This window comes from Furipterus horrens, unplaced genomic scaffold, assembly GCF_987537825.1.
Source record: "Furipterus horrens unplaced genomic scaffold, mFurHor1.1.pri manual_scaffold_4, whole genome shotgun sequence".
Classification (NCBI taxonomy): Eukaryota; Metazoa; Chordata; class Mammalia; order Chiroptera; family Furipteridae; genus Furipterus; species Furipterus horrens.
The window spans coordinates 202,671,133-202,691,005 of NW_028327174.1; the positions used below are offsets into that span (position 1 = coordinate 202,671,133).

Consider the following 19,873-nt stretch of genomic DNA (forward strand, 5'->3'; position numbering starts at 1 on the left):
AGGGTGAGGGCCAGGGCAGGGGGAGGGGTGGGAGCGGGCGTTTCATGGGGACGGAGTGTCCCTTTGGGAGGATGGGAAGTCCTGGGGAGGACGGTGGCGGCGGCCACACAGCTGTGTGAATGACCCCGATGCCACGGAGCCGCGCAGGAGACGTGGGGAAGAGTAAGTCACTCTGAAGTTATGAGGCCTGAAGAACAGCAGGCTGGCCCGGGGACAGGGCGGCTGCCCGCGGAGGGGAGGTCTGAGACGTGAGTGGCAAGCGGGGGGCTGGACAGGGGAACAGCTACCTAGATGTCCCGCAGGGCGGGAGGGGTCGCCTGGACTCTGCCCACGTGCAAGGTGGACAGGGATCCTGGCTGCCGGGCGGAGGAGGTTCTGTTAGACCCGCTGGGGGTCCAGGGTTCGACTGTATCTGGAGTGGGGTGCCGAGGGCCCAGGGCCACGTGTGCCGATGGGGGAGCCTGACCCGCCCCCCACCCCCCACACACATCGCTAGTCCCCCAGGCTGCCGAGGTGCCGGTGCTGCTCTGGACGCTGGGGCGGCGCCTCGGGTCCCCGGGAGGGCGCCCTGGGCCTGTCACTCACGCGGAAGGGGGAGCAGGCAGCTGGGCTGACGACTGTTCGCCGCTCCACTCCTCACCTCCAGAGCCCTGGGCGGGCACGTTCGTCCGGTCCCTGCACCAGAAGGGCCAGGGCCGGGCTGCGCCCAGTTCGACTCCTGTTCAGCCCCTCAACACAGGTCTGTGGCTGAGGCACAAGGGGGCTCAGAGCGCAGAGGTCCCTGAACTGCCCGGAGGGTCAGACCAGGCCGCCTGCAGCTGCGCCCAGACAGGGACTCAGCTTTCCCAGCACTGGGCCCCACATGGGGACCCCACCACGCAGGGCTGGGTCTGGGCAGGGGGAGCCCCCCACCGCCCTGGCTCACAGACCGGCCCCCCCCCCCCCCAGTGGCCACGTGTAGGGTAGATCCCTCACCCTGGTAGACGCGGGGTGCTGAAGGCTGCTCTGGAGATGATTTGCCCACCTGGCCCAAGACTGCGCCCCAAAACCCTGCTCCAGGGCACCAGCAGGGGCAGGCTGCAGTCAGGCCCCGCCTCCCAGGCCCTGGGTCGTTGGGGTGGGGGGTTACTGTCTGCAGGTGTTTCATGTTCCCACCCCTCCCAGCCTCAGCCGGGTCTGTGTGTCGGTGAACTGGTCTGAGGGTCGCCGTGACCCGAGAGGGTGGCAGCGGGGGCTGGGGCACATCTGTGAACTCCAGTTGGGCGCGTTTGGACCCTGCGCACAGGAGGAAACTGGGTGAGTGTTCTGGTTCACGTGCGAGAACCAGGGCAGCGCGTTTGCCTCTTCAGTGTGAGCCGGAGCCTCCGATCCCCCGTCTCTGTCCTGAATTTCCCTGGAACGCCTCGTGCAGCTGTGCCAGCAGCTGCCGCCGCCTCCTCTGCGAAGGCTGAGGGCTGGGGGGCCCCTCCGGGCCACGCCAGGGTGGGCACACGCTTGGAGCGGGGGCCGTCGGGGCCTCTGCGGGACTCAGGGGAGAACGGGGCACACAGTCCCCGGAGGCGAGGCTGGACAGGGCTCGGGCGAGGCGGCCCCGGGGGAGACAAGTGGGAGGACTTCCGCGGCCCTGGACGGTGGGCGCCTTTCCGGGACACCTCATCTCCTTGGACCCTCTGGGGGGAGGTGTCCTGCCTGTGAGACCCTGCTTTCACGGTCATTCAGAAAGTGGGTACAGAGGGCTACAGAGTGACAGGCCCTGGGGACACCAGGGAGATGCTCCTGTCTGAACATGTGCACTCCAACCCCCCAATTCTCATGCGAAACCCTGACCCCCACGGCGAAGGAGGAGGTGATTGGGGCGTCAGGGTGGAGCCCCACGTGCGATGAGTGCCCTCACAATGAGGCCCCAGAGAGCCCCGGCCCCTTCCCCGCCCACCCGCTAGGACAGCGAGAAGAGGGCTCACGGACGGCCCTGTGAGCCAGGAGGCCGCCCTCGCCCGACACCAGGTCTGCGGGCACCGGGACCTCGGACTCACAGCCTCCAGACTGAGGAGGACAGGCCCACGGTCCCTAAGCGCCCCAGGCTGTGGTATCTGTCCCAGCAGCGGGCCGGATAGAGACAGGACAGCCGCATCCACTCATCTGTTCACGCGCTCACTCTGCAGCCGGGAGCATGCCCAGCGCTCCATGAGACGGGCCCTGTCCTCCTGCGGGCTGGCCCCAGGGGACGTGTCCCTGAGGTCAAGCCAGGGAACGGGTTTGGGGCACAGCGCAGAGGGCCTGTGTGCCCCGGCTCAGGGTGCACAGCCTCAGCCCTGGCCGCCCCCCACCCCGGCCCCCCACGGGGCACTGCTGGCCTCGGGCTGAGCTCCCCAGAGCCCAGCGGGCCCTCCACTTCCTCTCCGTTATCTCACAGGAAGGGCTGGGCGGGGAGAGAAGCCGCGCAGCAGGGCGGCCGGGATGGGCCCTTCCTCACTCCGAGCAGCTCAGATGCTGCCCACCAAACCCAGAGGCCTGCGAGGCAAAGGGGCGGCACCCCTGCCTCTCCGCTCTGACCCGGGCCATTTCCTGGGGGCGACCGGGCCCGTTTGTTCTGTCCAAGAGCACCCAGAGGGAGCGCTGAGCATGAGGGTGAAGAGCCAGGACCCGCCACCTTATTCTGGGGCTCAGGGCCAGGACTGGAACCCAAGGACAGTGGAAAACACACACACAGGCATGGACATGCACGCACACACATGTGCACACCTCAGCTGCACGGTGGCAGGAAGGCGGGGGTCAAATGGAACTGCGACCCCTCGGGCTGTGCCTCTGGGGCGCCTGGTCAGGACACAGGTGGGTGGCGAGCTTGCGCTGAGTCGGCTCCCCACATGATGTCACGGAGGAAGGGTGTCCCTTTATGCTGGGAGGGAGCTGGGAAGACAGGGGTTACTGCATGACGTGAAAACGTACAAACAATTCGTGTCACCATGATGTCTGTCACAGGGCTGTTGCAAACAATTAATTTACTTAGCACCCAGCTTTATGTCACAGGAGGGCTGCCCCCACCCTGGGCAGCCCCCTTACGTCTTTTATTATTTTTATTATTGGTCTTGGAGAGAGAGACGTTGACTTATTAGTTCCTCCACTTATCCTTGTTGTGTCCTGACCGGAGATGGAACCCACAACCTTGGCGTATCTGGATGACACCCTTACCTCCTGAGCCACTTGGCCAGGGCTCCCCCTTGGTTCAGAAAAGCACACTGCTCAGGTGGACGGCGGGCAGCAGCCCAGGCCTAGAGGAGCCCCCAACCTGGGGTCTTGGGGGAGACGGGGGAGGAGGGTGCCACCAGGTCCCAGGGCCAGAGCAGGGGGGCCCGTGCATGAAGCCAAGCCCACTGCCACTGGAAGGAACTGGAAGTCCCCACGCTCTGTCACCTGAAGCATCGGGTGGTCAGTGGGGGCGTAGGACCAAGGGATGGGCAGCGACTGAGCCCCCGGTTGCAGGTGGGAGCTCCCCAGGAGGATGGGCCATGCCGCTCCGCACTCCTGGCTGTGCCTGACCCGGGGGCCCAGGCCTTCCATCTCGGCTCCGCACCCCAGCGAGGGCAGGAATCACCACTCCCTGTGTAAGGAGGTGGCCCCCTCTACAGGAGAGCCCACTTCTTCAGGGTCCCCTGGAAGGGGGGGCCTGCAGCCTGCCCTGGCCTTTGGGCTCCCAGGTGACATCACCTTCTCCACCCAGCACGGCACAGGGGACAACCTCCTCCAAAGGCCACCCGGCCGCTCCTGTCCCTGTGACGTCACTGCTGGGCTGGACTGATGGATCTCTATATAAACACTCATGCGGCATCCCGGCGAGGACTAGTCGATATTCCCAGAAGGCAGGCGCGGCGCTGCCTGCGCGGAGGAAGGAGGCCAATGCGCAGCCGGCGGGGACTTGGCTGTGGGTATTTCAGACCTGCCCGTGGCTTCAGGGCTCCGGTCTGAGACAGTCTGCAGGTGACCACAGACAAGCTCTCGGGTGGGGTGCCCGTCCCCCCCGCGCCCCCTCCTCCTGGGCTCCAGACCTTGACTGCTTGCCACCATCCTCCAGGTGTCTGTCCCACGCCCCTGGCCTTGTCTGTACCAGGGCCCACTCCAGGGCTCCGGCCCCTTCCTGCCCTCTGTCTGCTGGGCTGCCCCTCATCATGAGCTCCCTGTGCAGTGAGGTGCAGGCCCATCCCGCCCTGGGCCCTTGGGGCTCTGGCTCATGCCCTGCCCCCCTCTGGCCTGGGCTGCTCACGTCAGCTGGCTAGTCCCCGCCCCTTTCGGCCTGTCCTGGCCGCGGAGCAAGTGACCAGGATTGGGCCAGCCAGGGATGGAGGAACTCTGCACAGGGCCTCAGGGGCTGGGGAGGGGTGTGTAACCATCTCTTGGCATAGGTCACTCTTTCTTCCAGGGGACCCACGGCAGCCGCTCACCCACGCAACCCTCCTGTGGGGCACTTCTGCCGCGGGCCCTGCAGCCTGGCCCCAGCATCAGCCCACCACCCCCAGGCTCAGTGTGGGCCACACACTGAGAGACACAGCAACCTGCCAGAGGCCCCGTGTGACACAGCTGCCAGCGTGCCCGGGCAGGCTGCCCAGCGGGGGCTGGGGGAGGGGCACAGTCAGGAGCTGCTGAGTCAGCGGCACCATATGTCCGGATGTCCCCACATGTCCGCCTCTCCTCCCAGGCAAGGATGCCAGTGAGGGGGGCTTCCCCTGGGGGAGCTGTCAGGTGTGCCGGGCAGCTGGGGGTCCAGACAGCAGCTCCTGCACAGAACCCGGCACACAGCCAGCTCCTAGGGTGGCAGGGGAAGCGCCTTCCTGGAGAGGCTCAGGGTGAGCGCAGGCGGGGGAGCGTGGGTCCCTTCCAAACACCACCCAGAAGGGAGAAACAGAGAAGAGGCCTCTGCAGAGAGAAGGCAGCCCATCCCCACCCCAGAAAGTGCCGAGTCAGCACCAGTGCCCTGCCATCCGCTCCCCCTTGTCCAATCCCAGGCTGGAGGCGACAGGGACCTCTCAAGGTCAGGGAACATCAATACCTGTAGGCGGCTGGTGGGCGGCCCTGTCCTCCGCAGGAACACCGGGGTCACACTCTGGCCTGGCCCATCCTCCCGGGTGAGTGGGGGCAGCGTGCATCCCCCAGGCTATTCAGCCAGCTGCCACCACCTGGCGGGGCAGGGAGGTGGGGGACGCAGGGAGGGACTGCCACCCCTGCCAGGAGCCTGGACAGCACCCGGACTTTCTCAAATACATGTGCGGTTTCTAGAAACTCCCAGGCCCTCCTCCCCACTGCCCCCCTCTGCTCATTCCCATCGTCTGGCCTGGAGTCTTGCTGCCAAACGCACTCCTAGCACCCGTCTTCGGGAAGCCCCTCCCTCAACCCCTCTGACCTTTGCTCAAGGGAGAACTGCCCCTCCCTTCCCTGCCCTTGGCCCTGACCACTGACCTCCCATACTTTTTTTAAAAAGACGTATTTACTTTTTAGAGGGAGAAAAACATCGATGGATGTGCAAGAGAAACATCAATAGGCAACCTGACCCTGAAACCCAGGTACATGCCCCAACCGGGAACCAAACCTGCGACCCTCCGGTCCACAGGCCAGCGCCCAGCCCACTGAGCCACAGCAGCCAGGGCCTGACCTGCCATCCGGAAGACGGCTGCCCTCCAGGCGCCCCCCCTGCCTGGCGACCACCCTCCCCCAGGTGCGATCACCTTCCTCCTGGGGCCCCAGGCCTCAGCTGCCCCTCGGACGCCCACAGCTACCCCCTGCACCCACCCCTCCCTTGCGGCCTGCCCCCGGCCCGTGGCTGGCTTCCTCCTCCTGAGGTCCCTGTGCAGTTAGGTCCACACCTGCCCACCCTCCACCCTCCAGGCACCCAGCTCCTGTCCCCAAATGGACAAGAGTCCGCTGCCACCATCGTCCAGGCGCTGTCACCAGCAGGTGGCACTGCCAACCCCAGACCCAGGGCCACTGGCTCCTTCCTCTTCCGAGCGCCGTCCCGTGGCCTGAGTCCCATCTTCACCCACCTGCATGTCCTGCGGCCACCAGGCAGGGGTGGCCCCCTCCTCCTGCCCACGGCACTGGGGCCTGACCACCTCCCCACCTCAGTGGCAGCCCGGGCGGCCTAGGGGCGCAGAGGGGGCAGCCGCTGAGGCCTGGGGCCTGGGGGACCGACCCGCCTCCTGCAGCGGCCCTCGGCCCTGCAGCTGCTGAGCGTCTCAGACTCTCCCGCCGGTTTTGGTTTTGTCCTGGCTCGGCTCCCAGAGGAGCCTCTGGAAGACTCCAGAAGCCTCTGACCATGCCGCTCATTTCCATAATGAGGAGTAAATCTGCTCTACGGCACTTCAGCTGCTGCCTGTGTCCTAGGAAGCCGGTGTGACCCTGGGTGGGTCCTTAACTGGTAACTAGAGCACAGTCCAGGGGACCCAGTTCTGTGCAGGTCCTGCCAGCCGACTGGCCACTCTGCACATCACCTTTGAAATTGGTGACTGTCACGCAGGGGGACCTCAGGGGAACCCAGCCAAGAGGACAAAGTGGCTTCTGGCACACAAAACACTGTTATAATCCGCTGCCAGGTCCTGGCCAGTAAGTGACCTTGGGCCACGCGTGGCCAAGCCCATTCAGACTTCAGCTGCTCGGCCCCCACAGCCTGGTTCCTGAGCTCAGGAGCCCCGCGGGGCTGGTGGCTTCCTCACTGGACAGCGCTGGCCTAGTGAACCACTCAGGGACCCACACCAGGCCCCCCAAAAGGAGGCAAAGCTGGGTGGGGAGGCCGCGGTTCGGCAAGAGGGCCAGCCTGGGACCGCACAGGCAGCCCCACCACACCCCCCATCTGGGGAAGCAGGTGCGGCGAGGCTCTCCCACAGGTGCTCCCGGGCCCGATCAGGTGACAGGTGAGGCCGGCCTGGGAAGCAGCGTCCCAGCGAGCTCAGCTCACCTCCTCCCCTGCTTTGGGGACCAAGGCTTTTGTGAAGATGTCACCAACTCTGCCATCAGAAGCTGGACCCCCAAACGAGTGAGGCTTTTCTTCTCAAACATGTAGCTCCCCCGAGTCCAGAAAGAGCAGCCAGGCTGCTGCCAACAGCCCTGTGTCCCTGAGGTCACTTTCTGGCCATCGGGCAGCTGTGCAGGCCAGCACCCTTGTCATCGCGTTGTCCCCCGCCCAGAAGCCAGGGAACCTTTGTGTGTCCCTCACGTTTCAAAGTGCTTTGTGGTTAAACAACACCTGCCGCTCTGGCTTTCTGCCTCTTCGTGCGCATGTGTGTCGTCCCTAAAGGTGACTGTCCGCTCTGGGTCCAGGTCCCGCCTTCCACCCCCCAGTCCGGAGGGCACGCCCCTTCTCGACTCCACACGCTCATCTGCTGGTTGAATTCAGCCCTCATGGACCCCCGAAATCTGCAGGGCAGGCTCCCCTGTGGAACCCCTGGCTTCAAGGTCAAGGCAGCCCCTCTACAGCCCTTCACCCTTACCTTGCCCGGCATCACACGGAACTGCTTTAAAATGCGCCCAATTTTACTTGTTTTGGAGTGTTAATGTTCTTTTTTTTTTTTTTTTTTTAAAGGATAAACTGTAGAGGCCTAAGAAATCACACCATCAACACATTAAAAAAATAAGTTTAATGCAGGTGGCTCATTTCATAAAGAATTCACAGGCACTCGAGACCCCCAAACAGCTACACGTGGAACGTGTCAACTCCCAGCACCGCCACACACATCCGGGGGGCACACGGCCACCGCTCCCCTCACCCCCTGGCGTGGACACGCACCCCCCTGGGTCAGTGGGCTTTGTAGGATCTGAGTGACGTGAGTTAATTAACACAAAACAAAGCTTTTAGGAAACAGCATGGTTTAGTGCAAAAGAGTCTCTGCAGCACTGAGAAGCGGGGTCCCCATGGGTCAGCTGGTCACCTGCCGTCCGGGGACTCGGACTGACAACTCGCACCTTCTTCCAAGGAGCCTTCCCACTGACCTCAGGTTGATAATCGTCCTACAAAGCCGACTACAAACAAACTGAAGGGCATAGTTACAGCCAAGTGGTTTCTGCTTTCTCTACCTGATTTGGGTTTTCTTCCAGTGGCACCTGACAGTCCTGAAAGCCCCCCTGGGCCGCTGGCCTGCCTGGGCAGACAGGGTCAACGGGGCTACCGCCCACGCCTAGGGGTGTGGGGTAACTCGGGGTGAAGCCTCATCGGCCCTCTGTCCTGTCCCAGCACAGTTACTGGGAGTGCCCTCTCACTTGCTAACGAGGCCCGTGGTGCCACTAAACCACACGGCCACTCCGTCCCCCTGATGCAGAAAGTCAGAGTGAGGGGTCTGGACAAGACGCTGGGCCCCTGCAGTGTGTCCCCTGTGACCCAGAGCAGCCCCTGGGCCACGGGCCCTTTGTTCCTTCCCAGCCACATTCATTTTTGCTTTCCAGGCCAACAGCACAAAGGCGGGGACAAAGGAGCAGCTGAGCCCCTCGAGGAGAGATCCTGCCCTGGGCCGCACCGTCGGCTCTGAGAGGTGCTTTTAAACACAGCGTTGGCCCAAGTTTCGTGGTGTACACTCCAAGCACACCCCGCGACCTCTGACCTCTGCTCCAGACATGCAGGTTGCAACTCTGGGTGTTCCCTCAAAGAAAGAGCAGGGGACTGAGATGCCTCTGCAGAAACCCCCACTCAGACCTGTCCAGGACGACGCCGGACCTGCCCGGGGCCAGACCCCGCTGAACCTGTGACTCCCCGCGGACTGCACCTGCGCAAACCAAGGTGACCCTGGAGACTGGCCTGGGACTCGAGACCCCCGCATGTCTCAGGGTGCCGGGCGGATGAGGGCCTGCGGGCTGTGCCAGGCCCGGGGGCCCAGGGCGGCATGAACAGCTTAGTGGCAGTGTGGTGAGTGGAGGCGGCCGCTTCCCCAGGGCAGGGACCGGGGTGCTGGCTCCCGGGGAGCACACGCCGCCAGTGTCCTGGAGAACGGACAGCGACACAGGCTCTCCGAGTACAGCCCGGAACCACGGGGACGGCGCCGCGGGGACAGCGCCCCTGAGCGCGCGCAGAGCGGCCAGAGGGGAAAGCCGGCGGGGGGAGGACGCAGCGCCCCCGCCCAGAAGTCCCAGCCGGCCCCTCTCCCGGCCGCACGCGTGTGCGGGGCGCAGCGCGCCGGGGCCCCGCCCCGCCCCGCGCCGAGGAGGGCCCGGCCCCGCGCGCGGCGGCGCTCACATGTCCACGAAGACCATGAAGCACCAGCCCAGGCCGCCGACCAGCAGCATGGTCACGTGGATGCCGTGGACCAGCAGCTCGTTGAGCAGGCGGAAGTCCACGCGCCGGCGGCCCAGCAGCAGCAGCAGCAGCGACAGCTTGAGCTGGCAGCGCAGCAGCACGCGCACGCCCACGTACTGCAGGCAGAAGAGCGCGGCCAGCGCGCCCCACAGCGCCGCCGTGAACAGGCTGCAGCTGAAGTAGAGCAGGAAGCGGATGAAGCCGTACAGCCAGCGCGCGCGCACGTACACGTCGAAGTTGTTGTACTTGGTGCGCGCCACGCGGGAGGCGCGCGCGGGCCCGCACGCCGCGTGCAGGCAGCTGGTGTGCGGGCCGTGGAAGGAGCGCACCCGCCGCGGGATGGGCATGACCGGCATCGGGGCCTGGGCGGCGGCGGCGCGAGCGCGCGGCGGAGGCGGCGTCCGGGCGGCGGGCGGCGTCATGGGCGCTGGGGCCTGGGGGCCTGCCGCTGAGCCCCGGGGGAGGCGTGGGCCTGCGGGAGAGCGACAAGCAGAGGAGCGAGGTCAGCCTGCGCGAGTGCAAGACGTTCCCGCGCAGGACATGGCAGCGCCGGGCGGCAGGGACACCAAGCCTAGGATGCCGGTTCTGCCACGAGCTCCAAAGGGGACCCACCATCACGTGGAAACCAAAAGGGCGAACCCACCTGGAAAAAGGGCCGGGATGGCGGTTGGGGGTCCCCCAGTGGCAGTCAATGCTGAAACCACGGAGGGCCACCAGGAGCCCTAGCCAGCCTCACCTTCCCACGGGCCACGCTTTGACCCGGGTACCCTGCCTGGCCGTTATCCAGGGTGAACAAAAGCCCTCCCGCGGCATCCCACCAGGGGACCAGGGTGGGGGGCTGCCCACAGGGCGCACACAGAGCAGTTCGCTCCAGCAAACGGACACCCAACCGCTGGGAACTAGACAGCCCTGCAAAACGGGGGTCCCCGCTGCCCTGCTGCCAGGGGTGCGGTGGGAGGCGGGCGCCCCAGACCAAGGAGCCACCGTGCCTGGCAGGCTGGCGCGGCACCGCAGGGCACGGGGCCCACGGGCTGGGCCGCAGGAGAGCCGCACTAGTGGCCCCGCAGCTTTACCCAGGAACCACCGCTGAGAGCTCGCCACGCCGGGGTGGGGACAGCCGGGGTGGGGACAGGCGGCTGCAAGGGCAGAACTGTCAGGGCGGAGCAGCGAGGCTGGCTATAGGGCACCGGGAAACGCTGCCGGGCATCTGCCCCGCATCAGAAGGCGGGTTTCTTTCTCCGAGCTCCCTCTCCGGCCGCTGTGAGAGCAAATGGCCTCCCAGAGGCGGGGGCGCGGGAGGCCGAGCGTCCACCCCTCCTCTGCCCCGCAGGCGCATCCCTTCCCGCAGGGTTTGACCAGGACCTGGCCTCACGGCAGCTGCCCGGACCCGGAGCTGCTCCATCCAGGCTCCACCTCGGTCTCAGCCCGCCACCTCCAGGAACGGCACTCAGGCGGTCGGTGTCCTCGTCTCGAGGGTCACTCGACAGCCGCTCCTCACTCCCTGCACGCTGCGGGGACGCGGCCAACCTCCGATCTCGACTCGGCCCGGAGGCAAGCAGCTCCCGGTGCGCAAGGCGTCCGTGCCACGAGCTTGGAGGGCGAGGCAGGTGGACGAGGCCGCGGCGCGCGGTGCCGACCCCGGAGCAGCTCCATCCCACCGCCCGGCCCGGGATCCCAGGCTCCTTGTCGCCAGGGTGCTCGGCCGCGCAGGCGGCACCGAGTCCCGGCTCAGCGCGTCGCGGGAACAAGGAGGCTTTGCCCGTTTGCCTCCGGGGAAACTGGCGACCGCGAGCGCGGAGCCGACCCGCCGGGATCCCCGGGAAGCCCCCGGAGCCCCGCCCGTGGCCCTGGAGACGCCCAGGGCGACCCCGCCACCCGCCCGCCCGCTCGCTCACCCGGTGCCCTCTCCGCGCCGGCGTCCCGGCCTGCGGGCCCCCCTGTCCCTCGGGGCTCCAGGAGCAGGGCGGCCGCATGGTGCCGACTGCGCGCTGGTGCCGACTGCGCGCTGGCTGCGGGGCCCAGTGCCTCACGCGTCCCCACCTGCCCCGAAGGGTCAGGGGCTGCGGCGCCCGGCGGCCGGCGACGTTTGGCCCAGCGTGGCAGCCGTAGCGTCGTCCCTCTGCGGCCACCGTAGGACTTTCCTCACCACCCCCCCTCCGACACCGAGAGCCCCTCCCTTCCCCCAGTTCGGGGTCGACTCTGAACACCCGGAACTCGACGCTTCCCCAGGGCGTGAGTACGTGCATGCGTGCTTGCGCAGCTCGCCCCCCATGACGTTACGTGATGTCACCGCCCCGCGTCCGCCCCTGGCGCCTTGACCACTTGTGCGCAGGCGCATATAATGGGCAGCGCGTGAGGTTTCGGGGTAGCTCCTACGCGCACGCGCCGCTGCGATAGACTCGGTGGGCAGTGCGCAGGCGCGCGCGCCCGGGTGGGCGGGGCTTGGAGTGGCGCTGCGTCGAGGGCTCCTGGAGCCTGCGGCCGACGTAACAGCCCCCAGGCGTCTGCGACTCGGAGCGCTGCCGCGGGGCGTGGGGCCGGGCGCTGGGGCCGAGCGCTGGGGCGGGGCGGGGGGCCGGAGCGTGGGGCGGTCTGGAGGGGCAGCTGGCGGACACCGTCCGCGGACACACGTGCCCAAGTGCAGGAAGTCGGGTGGGCTGCCTCTCACCCGCACGCTCTGGGTTGGCCTTTCCGAGAATGACCTTTATGTGGGCGGCTTTCAATATTTTACACCCACGGGGGTGTCGAGAGAGGGACAGTCGCCCGGAGTCCTTCAAGGTCGGGATTGTGCAATTCCACGCGCGTGCAGGCGGCTGTCTGTGCCCACCGGAGGGGCTAGGGGCCCGCAGGTCGCCCGGTTGGACCCTGACCCCCGCCGGCTCACACCCAGCCCTTGCCCGTGGGGAGGACCGTGCGGTCCCGGCCCGGGGAGGAGGCTCTGGCAGGGGCGGGAGGGATTTGAAAAGCGTCCCGAGCAGCTGTGAAGCGGCGGCAGGGAAGGATGAGAGCGAAGGGGGCCGTTTAAGGAGTGCGTGTCAGCGGCCTGAGCGCCGGCCTGGGAACCGAAGGGCAGCAGGTTCGATCCCCGCTCAGGGCTCAGGCCTGGGTTAGCGGCGTGCGACCCTGGCCCTTGCTCTGCGCCCCCCTCACCAGTGGTGGCGTTCCTCTCCAGCCCCTGCCCCCCCCGCCCCCTTGGGGTGCCACAGGCAGCGCCCCAGCTCTGCGAGGACGCCCTGTTGCTCCGGCCCAGCGATTTTTCACCCGCTGTGCCGCAAGGATTTTTAAAACGTGCCATAAACACCTGATGATGTAGATGGTCAGAATAAAAGTGACAACAGCCAACGCAGCAGCAGCAGTGGGGTGTGAATGAGTCAAAGTTGCATTTATTTTGGGGGTAGATCTGCAAACACATATTCGTTGGAGTGCCGCAGAATCTCCGTGATTAGTGCGTACGTGCGCCATGAGATGGAAACAGCTGGAAATCACGGTTCCAGCCCACGGCCTGCCCCTGCGTACTTCCTTGTGCTCCCCGCTCTGTCCCTCCTCCACCCGCCGAGCCCCCACTGAACCTCCAAAACCTGGGCCACATATGCCCTCTCTGGGAGGCCCCTCCAGCCGGTGCACCCCTTCCCCGTCTCCGCAGAGCCCTGGGGGAGACCTCTGCCTACCCTACCCTTGCTCCGCCCCCGGAAGCTGCGCACACCCCTTCGTGGGCCCGGCTCTCCCACCAGCTCAGTCTCCTTACGACGACACGTATTTCTGCCTTGCCGTCCCGTCCACATGTGCGTGGGTTTAAACAGCTCTGGAAGCTTCATAAACTGACCACACTTACCACCCAGGGGCTGGATGACACCCACCTGCAAACTGAGTGCCATCGATAGGAGACCCGAGGGCAGGGCTGTGTCCTCAGGCCAGCTCTGTGGCAGGCCCCCGACACGTGCAGTGTTGGGTCACAGGCTTGCCCCGGTGCGGGGGTTCCCATCTGCTCTCCCTCCTCCTGGGGGTCCCCTTCCCCAGGTCAGTGCCGGGCCTCCGGGTGAGCCGTGGAGCTGCTCACAGCAGCCCGGCGCCACCTGCTGGGACAGTGCCCGCAGTGACGCAGAACCGGCTGCTGGGTACCCTAAGAGGACACGGGTGGGGCTCTGAGTCCAGGGGTAAACTAGGGTGCCCTGGCCAAATCGCCCTGCTCCCCAGTTGTCTGTGACTGCTTTGCACCTGCTGTGGCCGAGCTGAGTTGCCCAAAGACAGGCGCAATGGCCTGCAGGTCCGGAACCCTCTACTGACCTTTCAGGGAAGTCTGTTAACTAGTCTTAAAGGGGGACTCATCCTTGTGGGGGTCCTGTGGAGGGCAGAAGCAAGAGGCCGTGTAGGGGCACTGATGGGCACATGGGGCCAAGTGGAGGGCACATTGGGGCCACATGGGGGCATTCGGCGGTCCTGTTGGGGACACGTGGGCTGTATATGAAGGCAGGCAGGGTAGGCGTGGTGGGAGCTCCAGCGCTGGGCCCAGCTGGGGCCAGCCTTTGGGTTTTAGCACTGGAGCCAGGCCTGTGAGAGGAGGAGCCTCCAGGTGACTTTGACCCCAGCCCTTTGGGTCACTCACAGACTAGAGTCTTCTCAGCTGAGCCCCCAGACCCACGGCACTGAGCCCTGAAGTGCTGTCTGTCCTGCTGGTTCGTGCCCCAGGGACTGCGCACAACAAAACGGTGGCCATTACATGCCCAAATGGTTTGAGCAGAGCAATACGTAGTTTCAAATTCTTATAACCTAAAAGAAGGCTGAATTTGTGCTGCGCGTGCTGAAAAGTGCAGACTAGTGCTGAGCTCACGGGTTCAGAGGCCACTGCTCTGGTCGCTGAGCGCATCCGCGTGAACACGGCTCCCAGGATGTGCTGGGATGACATCCTGGCGGGTGGAAGGACTCCTCCTGCAGGTCCAGGACTCGGGTGCTGAAGGCTGCCCAGAGCTGGCTCAGACCACGTCCCTGGCAGGTTCTCTTGATTCAGGGAGATAACCAGGCTCACCTGGGCTGCCCACGCCATAGCCCAAAGGCCGCCTGGATTGGTCCCGCCCCTTTCTGGCCAGGGGCCGCAGTCCTCTGTTCCCTTGGCTGGCTTGTGCCTTTGAGGCGGTTGCGGGGAGAGGGTGGCTTCCAATCCCACCTGCTTCCCCTCTCCTCCCTCTCCCCCCAGCCTTTGGCTCGCCCCCATCTTACCAAGTCCAAGGCCAGCTAGAGCTCGTCATTCCCTCTCGGCAAGGCCACGCTGAGCATGGAGGACTCCCCACTGCCTGTCCCTGCCCTACTCTGCTGGCGCAGAAGCCCCTGAGGACAGGCAACTCCTGCCCAGTGGTCCTGGCCCACAGCAGGGCCCAGTGGTACTGAATAAGTGGGTTCACTGAAGTGCCTGGCTTGTGCTGGTCATTCAAAGTGGAAGCACCCGCAGACTTCGTGAGTGACGCTGGGGGCCGTCCAGACGGCCGGATTACAGCTTACAGTTTACAGATTTGCCCTCATTTCGGAAGCCTGTCCCTCCCCCGCTCCCAAACTGCAGGAGGCGGCTCTGGGATTGGGGAAACTGCTTCACCTTCCAAAGCACGCAGCCTTCTCTGTAAGCCCGACAACACCTGGACTCCGGCCTTGCTTGGTGACAAGGGGGAGGCCACATGGTCCAGCTTCTCAGTGGCTCTGACCTCTTCCCGGGCAGCAGGCCCTGCTGTTTAATGGATGTGCCCACTCCTGAAACCCAGACCCAGGCCATGAAACGGCCATGAAAGGCTTGCCTTCAGGGTTAGCGCTCACCCCGGTTTGGCCCCTTTCTGCAGCCCCCGTCTGTTTTCCCCCGGTGGGAATTTCACAGAAGACACGACTGTCCTCTGGTGATTGAGCAGAGCTGTGCTGACAGGAGGGAAGATCTGTGGCAGAGGTGTCATCGTCCGGCGTGAACGATCAGTCTGGCTCCCAGGCGCCCGACCAGGCAGATGCATTCTACCGCATGCAGGAAGGACGCATATGCATTTATACGTCACTTGTTGTACTTCTTTTAAAACTTTTAATGAATTGTATACATTGCACCAAAAAGAAAAAAATCTGGAAGACTTTGCACTCAGAAATAAATTATAAATAGATGCAACTTAAAAGAGGTTTATTTTGGTCGTTCATGGTTGATGGGCCCCCCAGTGCAGGATTTAAAGTTAAATTATGCAAAATCAAAACCCAACCTTATAATACTTAATCAAACATGCATAAAACTGTCGGGCCCAAATAAATTCTCTCAATTACCTTGCTTCAGATTGTGATTGCATCCGCTAATTTAATCAGCCCAGAATGATCTGGAGGAGGGGAGTGATGGATGGCCGTGAGGGCACACCCCACGGGGAGCAGAGACACTTCCCCCGCCTCTGGCAAGGTGGGGCAGGACCTCGGAGGACCACCTCGTTCAGGTGGGCGGCTATTCCCCTCCCCTCTCAGGGAGGCAGCATGCATTGGCCAGGCATGCAGCTCAGATCCCCATCGGAGTGCTGGCCCGGGAACATGGGCCTTCAGGTGTGTCGCCTGGATGAGCCAGGCCTGGAAATCACCGTCTAGAACAAATCCCACTCCGGCTGGCGGGGCTCCAGAGGCCCCGGCGCTCACATCGGCTGCGAGCTCCAGCTCCGTCCTTTCCAGAACAATGAGAACAAAACTGTGCCTTGAGTCTTCCGTCCGCACCGCCACTTCCCCTCAGAGCCCGCTGGTTCCCGTCTTGGCTTCTTGATTAAGAGAGCATTTTGACTTAAGCTGCATTTTGTCCTTATTTTGGGGGGGTGGTGACAGGCAGATGGGTCAGGGATGAACCTGTGCCCGGTGCCTGGGCCTGCAGGAGAGGAGGCCCCTGTGATGGGGCCCCGGGCACTGTGCTTCCCATCCGACTCAGGCCGCCCGACCGGAGGGGCTGCCCAGACCCAAGCAGACCGCCGCAGCCCCGAGACCCGCACAAAGGGCTGTGCTTTAAGGGCCCCTCTTTCCCCCATTCCCACATTCTGGCAGCCATCAACGCACATTCTGCCTGCCTGGTGTCCCCTGCGCCCTGCCAGATGGCCCGAGAGGACAGGCCAGCTCAGCCCTGGGACCCTGAATGGCAAGGCAGCAGCCAGGTGGAGTGCTTTATTTGTCAAAACAGGCACCGTGCTGTGTGCCAGGCTGGCATCGACCCCCGTGATACACATGCCCCCGCCAGCGGACACTCTTTGTGCCTCCGCCGTTGAAGGCCACGTGTATCTGGTGATCAACGTTCCATCACCTTGTCCTGCCTCTCCGACTGGTCACATGCACTGGTGTCAGTTTTTGTTTTTGCTTTTAAGATTTTATTTATTTAATTTTAGAGAGAGGGGAAGGGAAGGAGGAGGAGAAGAGAGAAACACTGACGTGAGAGAGACACGTTGATTGGTTGCCCCTCGTACTCGCACCATCCGGGGAGCGAACCTATGACCCAGGCAGGCGCCGTAACTGGAAATCGACCCAGCGCTCCCTTTGTGGAACAGCGCCCAGCCACCGGAGCCATGGCAGCCATGGCAACTTCCATGCTTATAAGTCACACTGTGTGCACACACAGGTCGTGTGCCCCCGCATGGTCGGTTGGCGTGGGCTCACTTCTTCAGCCTCCTGAGTCTGGGTGTGGCAGGCCCCCCACTGCTCTGTGCAAGGTTGCAGGCGGGGGGCTCCCTGCCTGAGGTTCTGCCACTGTTACCCGCACCCACTTTCCCTGGGACAGACACTGTCTCCTGAGAAACAGTCAACAAAATCATGCCTCCTGTCATTTCCAAAATAAGCCACAAAGAGCACCCAGGCCCTGGAGGAGGAGAGCCCCCCATAACCACCGGCGAGGGGTGGGCTCCACAGACACCCACCAAGGTCTGCAGTGGAGTCACGCTCATTCTGGGGGCTCAGGGTGTCTCTGGAAGAAAAGACCGGAGACCGCCCGGGCAGACGCCGAGCACAGAGGGTGATGGTCCGTGACAGCCGAAGGGGGTGCCTTCCTGGAACTTTATGTCCAAGGTCAGGATGGCCCCAGCCAGCAAATGTACCAAAACCCACCCACGAAAAGAACAGCCTGGAGCGTTAGCCCAGAGGCACCAGGTTAATTAAAACAAAATAAAAGCCGTGAATCTGAAAAGCATATGAGCCAGACAGAAAAGGATCAGTCCTGGAGGATCCCACTCACATGAGGGCCCTGGTGGAGGCAGACTCAGAGAGACAGCAGGGGGAGCGCTGGTTGCCGGCATTGGGGGAGGGCTGGGGTGTGAGGGTTTGATAAGGACAGGCGCAGTTTGGGAAGATGGCAAGTCCTGGAGAGGATGGTGGCGGCGGCTGCACAACTGTGTGACGGTACCAAATGCCACTGAGCTGTGCACTTAGAAACGCCTGAAGTGACCCCTAAAACTGGCTCGCTATCCGTTTGACCCAGAACCCCCCTAAAATCACGCAAACCAACAGGTTCAAATCTTCATGTTCACTCTAAGCACACTGGTGAAATGGCCCAGGCCGTCAAGGGTGTGCATACCCAAACACCGCCAAGTAGCTGAAGGATGTCACTTTATAAGTGTGGAGTAGGAAGGTGTGCCCGGGGTTAGTGACCCCAAAAGAAGGCTGAATTTGTGCTGCACGTGCTGAAAAGTGCAGAGGCTAGTGCTGAACTCACGGGTTCAGAGGTCGCTGCTCTGGTCACTGAGCACGTCCAGGTGAACACCGCTCCCAGGATGTGCTGGGATGACATCCGGGCGGGTGGAAGGACTCCCCCCACTGTCCTTGGGTCCTGAGAGGCCCTGCTGCCGGCTCCTGGGAGCAAAGGCAGGTCCAGAACTCGGGTGCAGGGTGGAGCCTGCTCTGAAAGCTGCCCAGAGCCGGCTCAGGCCCCGTCCTCAGGCAGGTTCTCTTGATTAAGGGAGATGATCAGGCTCACCCGGGGCTGCTCACGCCATAGCCCAAAGGCCGCATGGACCGCAGGCCCGCACCCACTTCTATGCAGCAGCGGGCAAAAATAATCCTCTGCCGTCGTGCCCCTGCCCCCAGGGACGGCGGGAGGCTTCAGCAGCAACAGCTGTGCATCTTACAGGAGCAGGTGCGTACATATCTCAGCGCCTGCGCACTGTGGCGGAAGCGCTCCCCGACCGCGCCGCACCATAGGAGGTTCCCGCCGAGACCCACGCTCCACGCGGCGACCAACAAGGGTCCCGCGCGGCGCCTCGGGTCCGCGCCCCCGCCCGGCCCAGCTGTGCGCGCGGCAGCCGACAGGGGCGCCCCGGGCAAGGACGCGTGCTCCAGCGGGGTCCCCCAGGCGCGGGGATCGCAGCGTCTCCCTGAGACGGCGTGGGGGTGGGCAGGCTCAGCACCCCAGGGCACCCCCGTCCCTTCTCTCTCCCGGGCCCCGGGCAGGATGCTCCGTTTCTCTGTGCCTCAGTTTCCTCCTGGAGCCAGCTGGGCTGAAATGCGCCCTGGCTCAGGGACGTCAGCAAGACTGCGGGCTGCGCCGCTGCGGGTCGCGGTGCAGTTGCCCCGAGAGCCCCGGCTTCCCCGGAGCACCTCGGGTGCCCCATTATTAGGAGCGAGCGAGCAGAGCGCCGAGCCGAGAAGGGACCTGCACTCCCTTGTACATGGGGGCCGCCGGACAGAGAAGTGGGGGCCAGAGGTATGGGGGCGTGGGCAACACCAAGGGGAGCGTGGCGCGTCCTCGCCTGCCCACTCCTGGGGTCCCGCGGCGGCGCACCGCGAAGGCCCTGTCCCTGGAGGCCTGAGCCCGCCCCTCCCTACCCCGTGGGCTCCCGGACACCCTGGTGTGTGTGTGCGGGGCGTGCGGGCCTCGAGCAGCTCCGTCCGCGGGCACTAGAGGGCGGCCGCGCCCTTCCCCGCGGGCTCCTCGCACTCCTGGTGGGCGCGCCCCGGGAGGCGCGCGTGGACGTGGTGGGTGTGCGGTGGGGGCGGCAGGGCTTCCTCTGCAGCTAAGACCCCACCCCACCGCACCCCGCGCCGGGCGGCCTGCAGGGGCGCCCGCTTCCTTCCTCCTGAAACAAGGGGTGTCGGCAGGTGGGTGTGGAGGGGCGGCAGGTTTTCTTGTAGGGACTGGTGGAGGGGAGGTGTGACCCCCACCGCAGGCTGCAGCATAAGGTCCATCCTTCAATCAACGGCAGAGGGACAGAGTGAGTGACGGACAGAGAGACACAGGGAGAGACAGGAACCAGAGACAGGGAGAGGGAGAGAGGCAGGAGAGTGCCCTTCACAGGTCAGAGGGGGAGGGGGAGGGTTGGGTGAGAAGCCCGCCTGTGGAAGGGGCACTGGGGCAGGTAAGGCTGGCAGTGGACGCCTTCTGAGGACAGAGTGGGGTCCGAGATCGGGGGTCCAGGAGGACATTGCTGGAGGCTTCCCCTGCTGGGGTGACGGCGCATCCGGGAGCCAGGCATTCAGTGACCCCCGTGAAGGGAGGGGAGCAAGGCCAGGCCACAGGCTGTTGGAGCTGACGGAGCCCTTGGCCCGGCCGTGGTGCTGAGGGAGCTGGTGGCCCTAACACCATTCTTGCAACTCCAGGCCACTGGCCACCGCTGGCCCCAGGCTCTCCCGTGGGTGGTCAGGGCAGGT

At 64.5% G+C, this 19,873-nt stretch overlaps 1 protein-coding gene across 2 annotated transcripts; it reads right to left on the reverse strand.

The window, feature by feature from the left end:
• Positions 1 to 7,600: 7,600 nt before the first annotated feature.
• TMEM250 (transmembrane protein 250) lies at positions 7,601 to 11,532 on the reverse strand. 2 transcript variants are annotated; one of them, XM_090274963.1, is made up of 2 exons: positions 11,161 to 11,532; positions 7,601 to 9,737 (listed from the first exon to the last, which is right to left on the reverse strand). In XM_090274963.1, exon 2 carries the CDS (start codon positions 9,685 to 9,687, stop codon positions 9,202 to 9,204), a length of 486 nt encoding a protein of 161 aa, XP_090131089.1. In that variant the 5' UTR covers positions 9,688 to 9,737; positions 11,161 to 11,532; the 3' UTR covers positions 7,601 to 9,201. The 2 variants fall into 2 exon arrangements, with proteins under 2 accessions (XP_090131089.1, XP_090131088.1); XM_090274962.1 differs by lacking the exon at positions 11,161 to 11,532 and adding an exon at positions 10,628 to 11,128.
• Between the last annotated feature and the right edge of the window lie 8,341 nt (positions 11,533 to 19,873).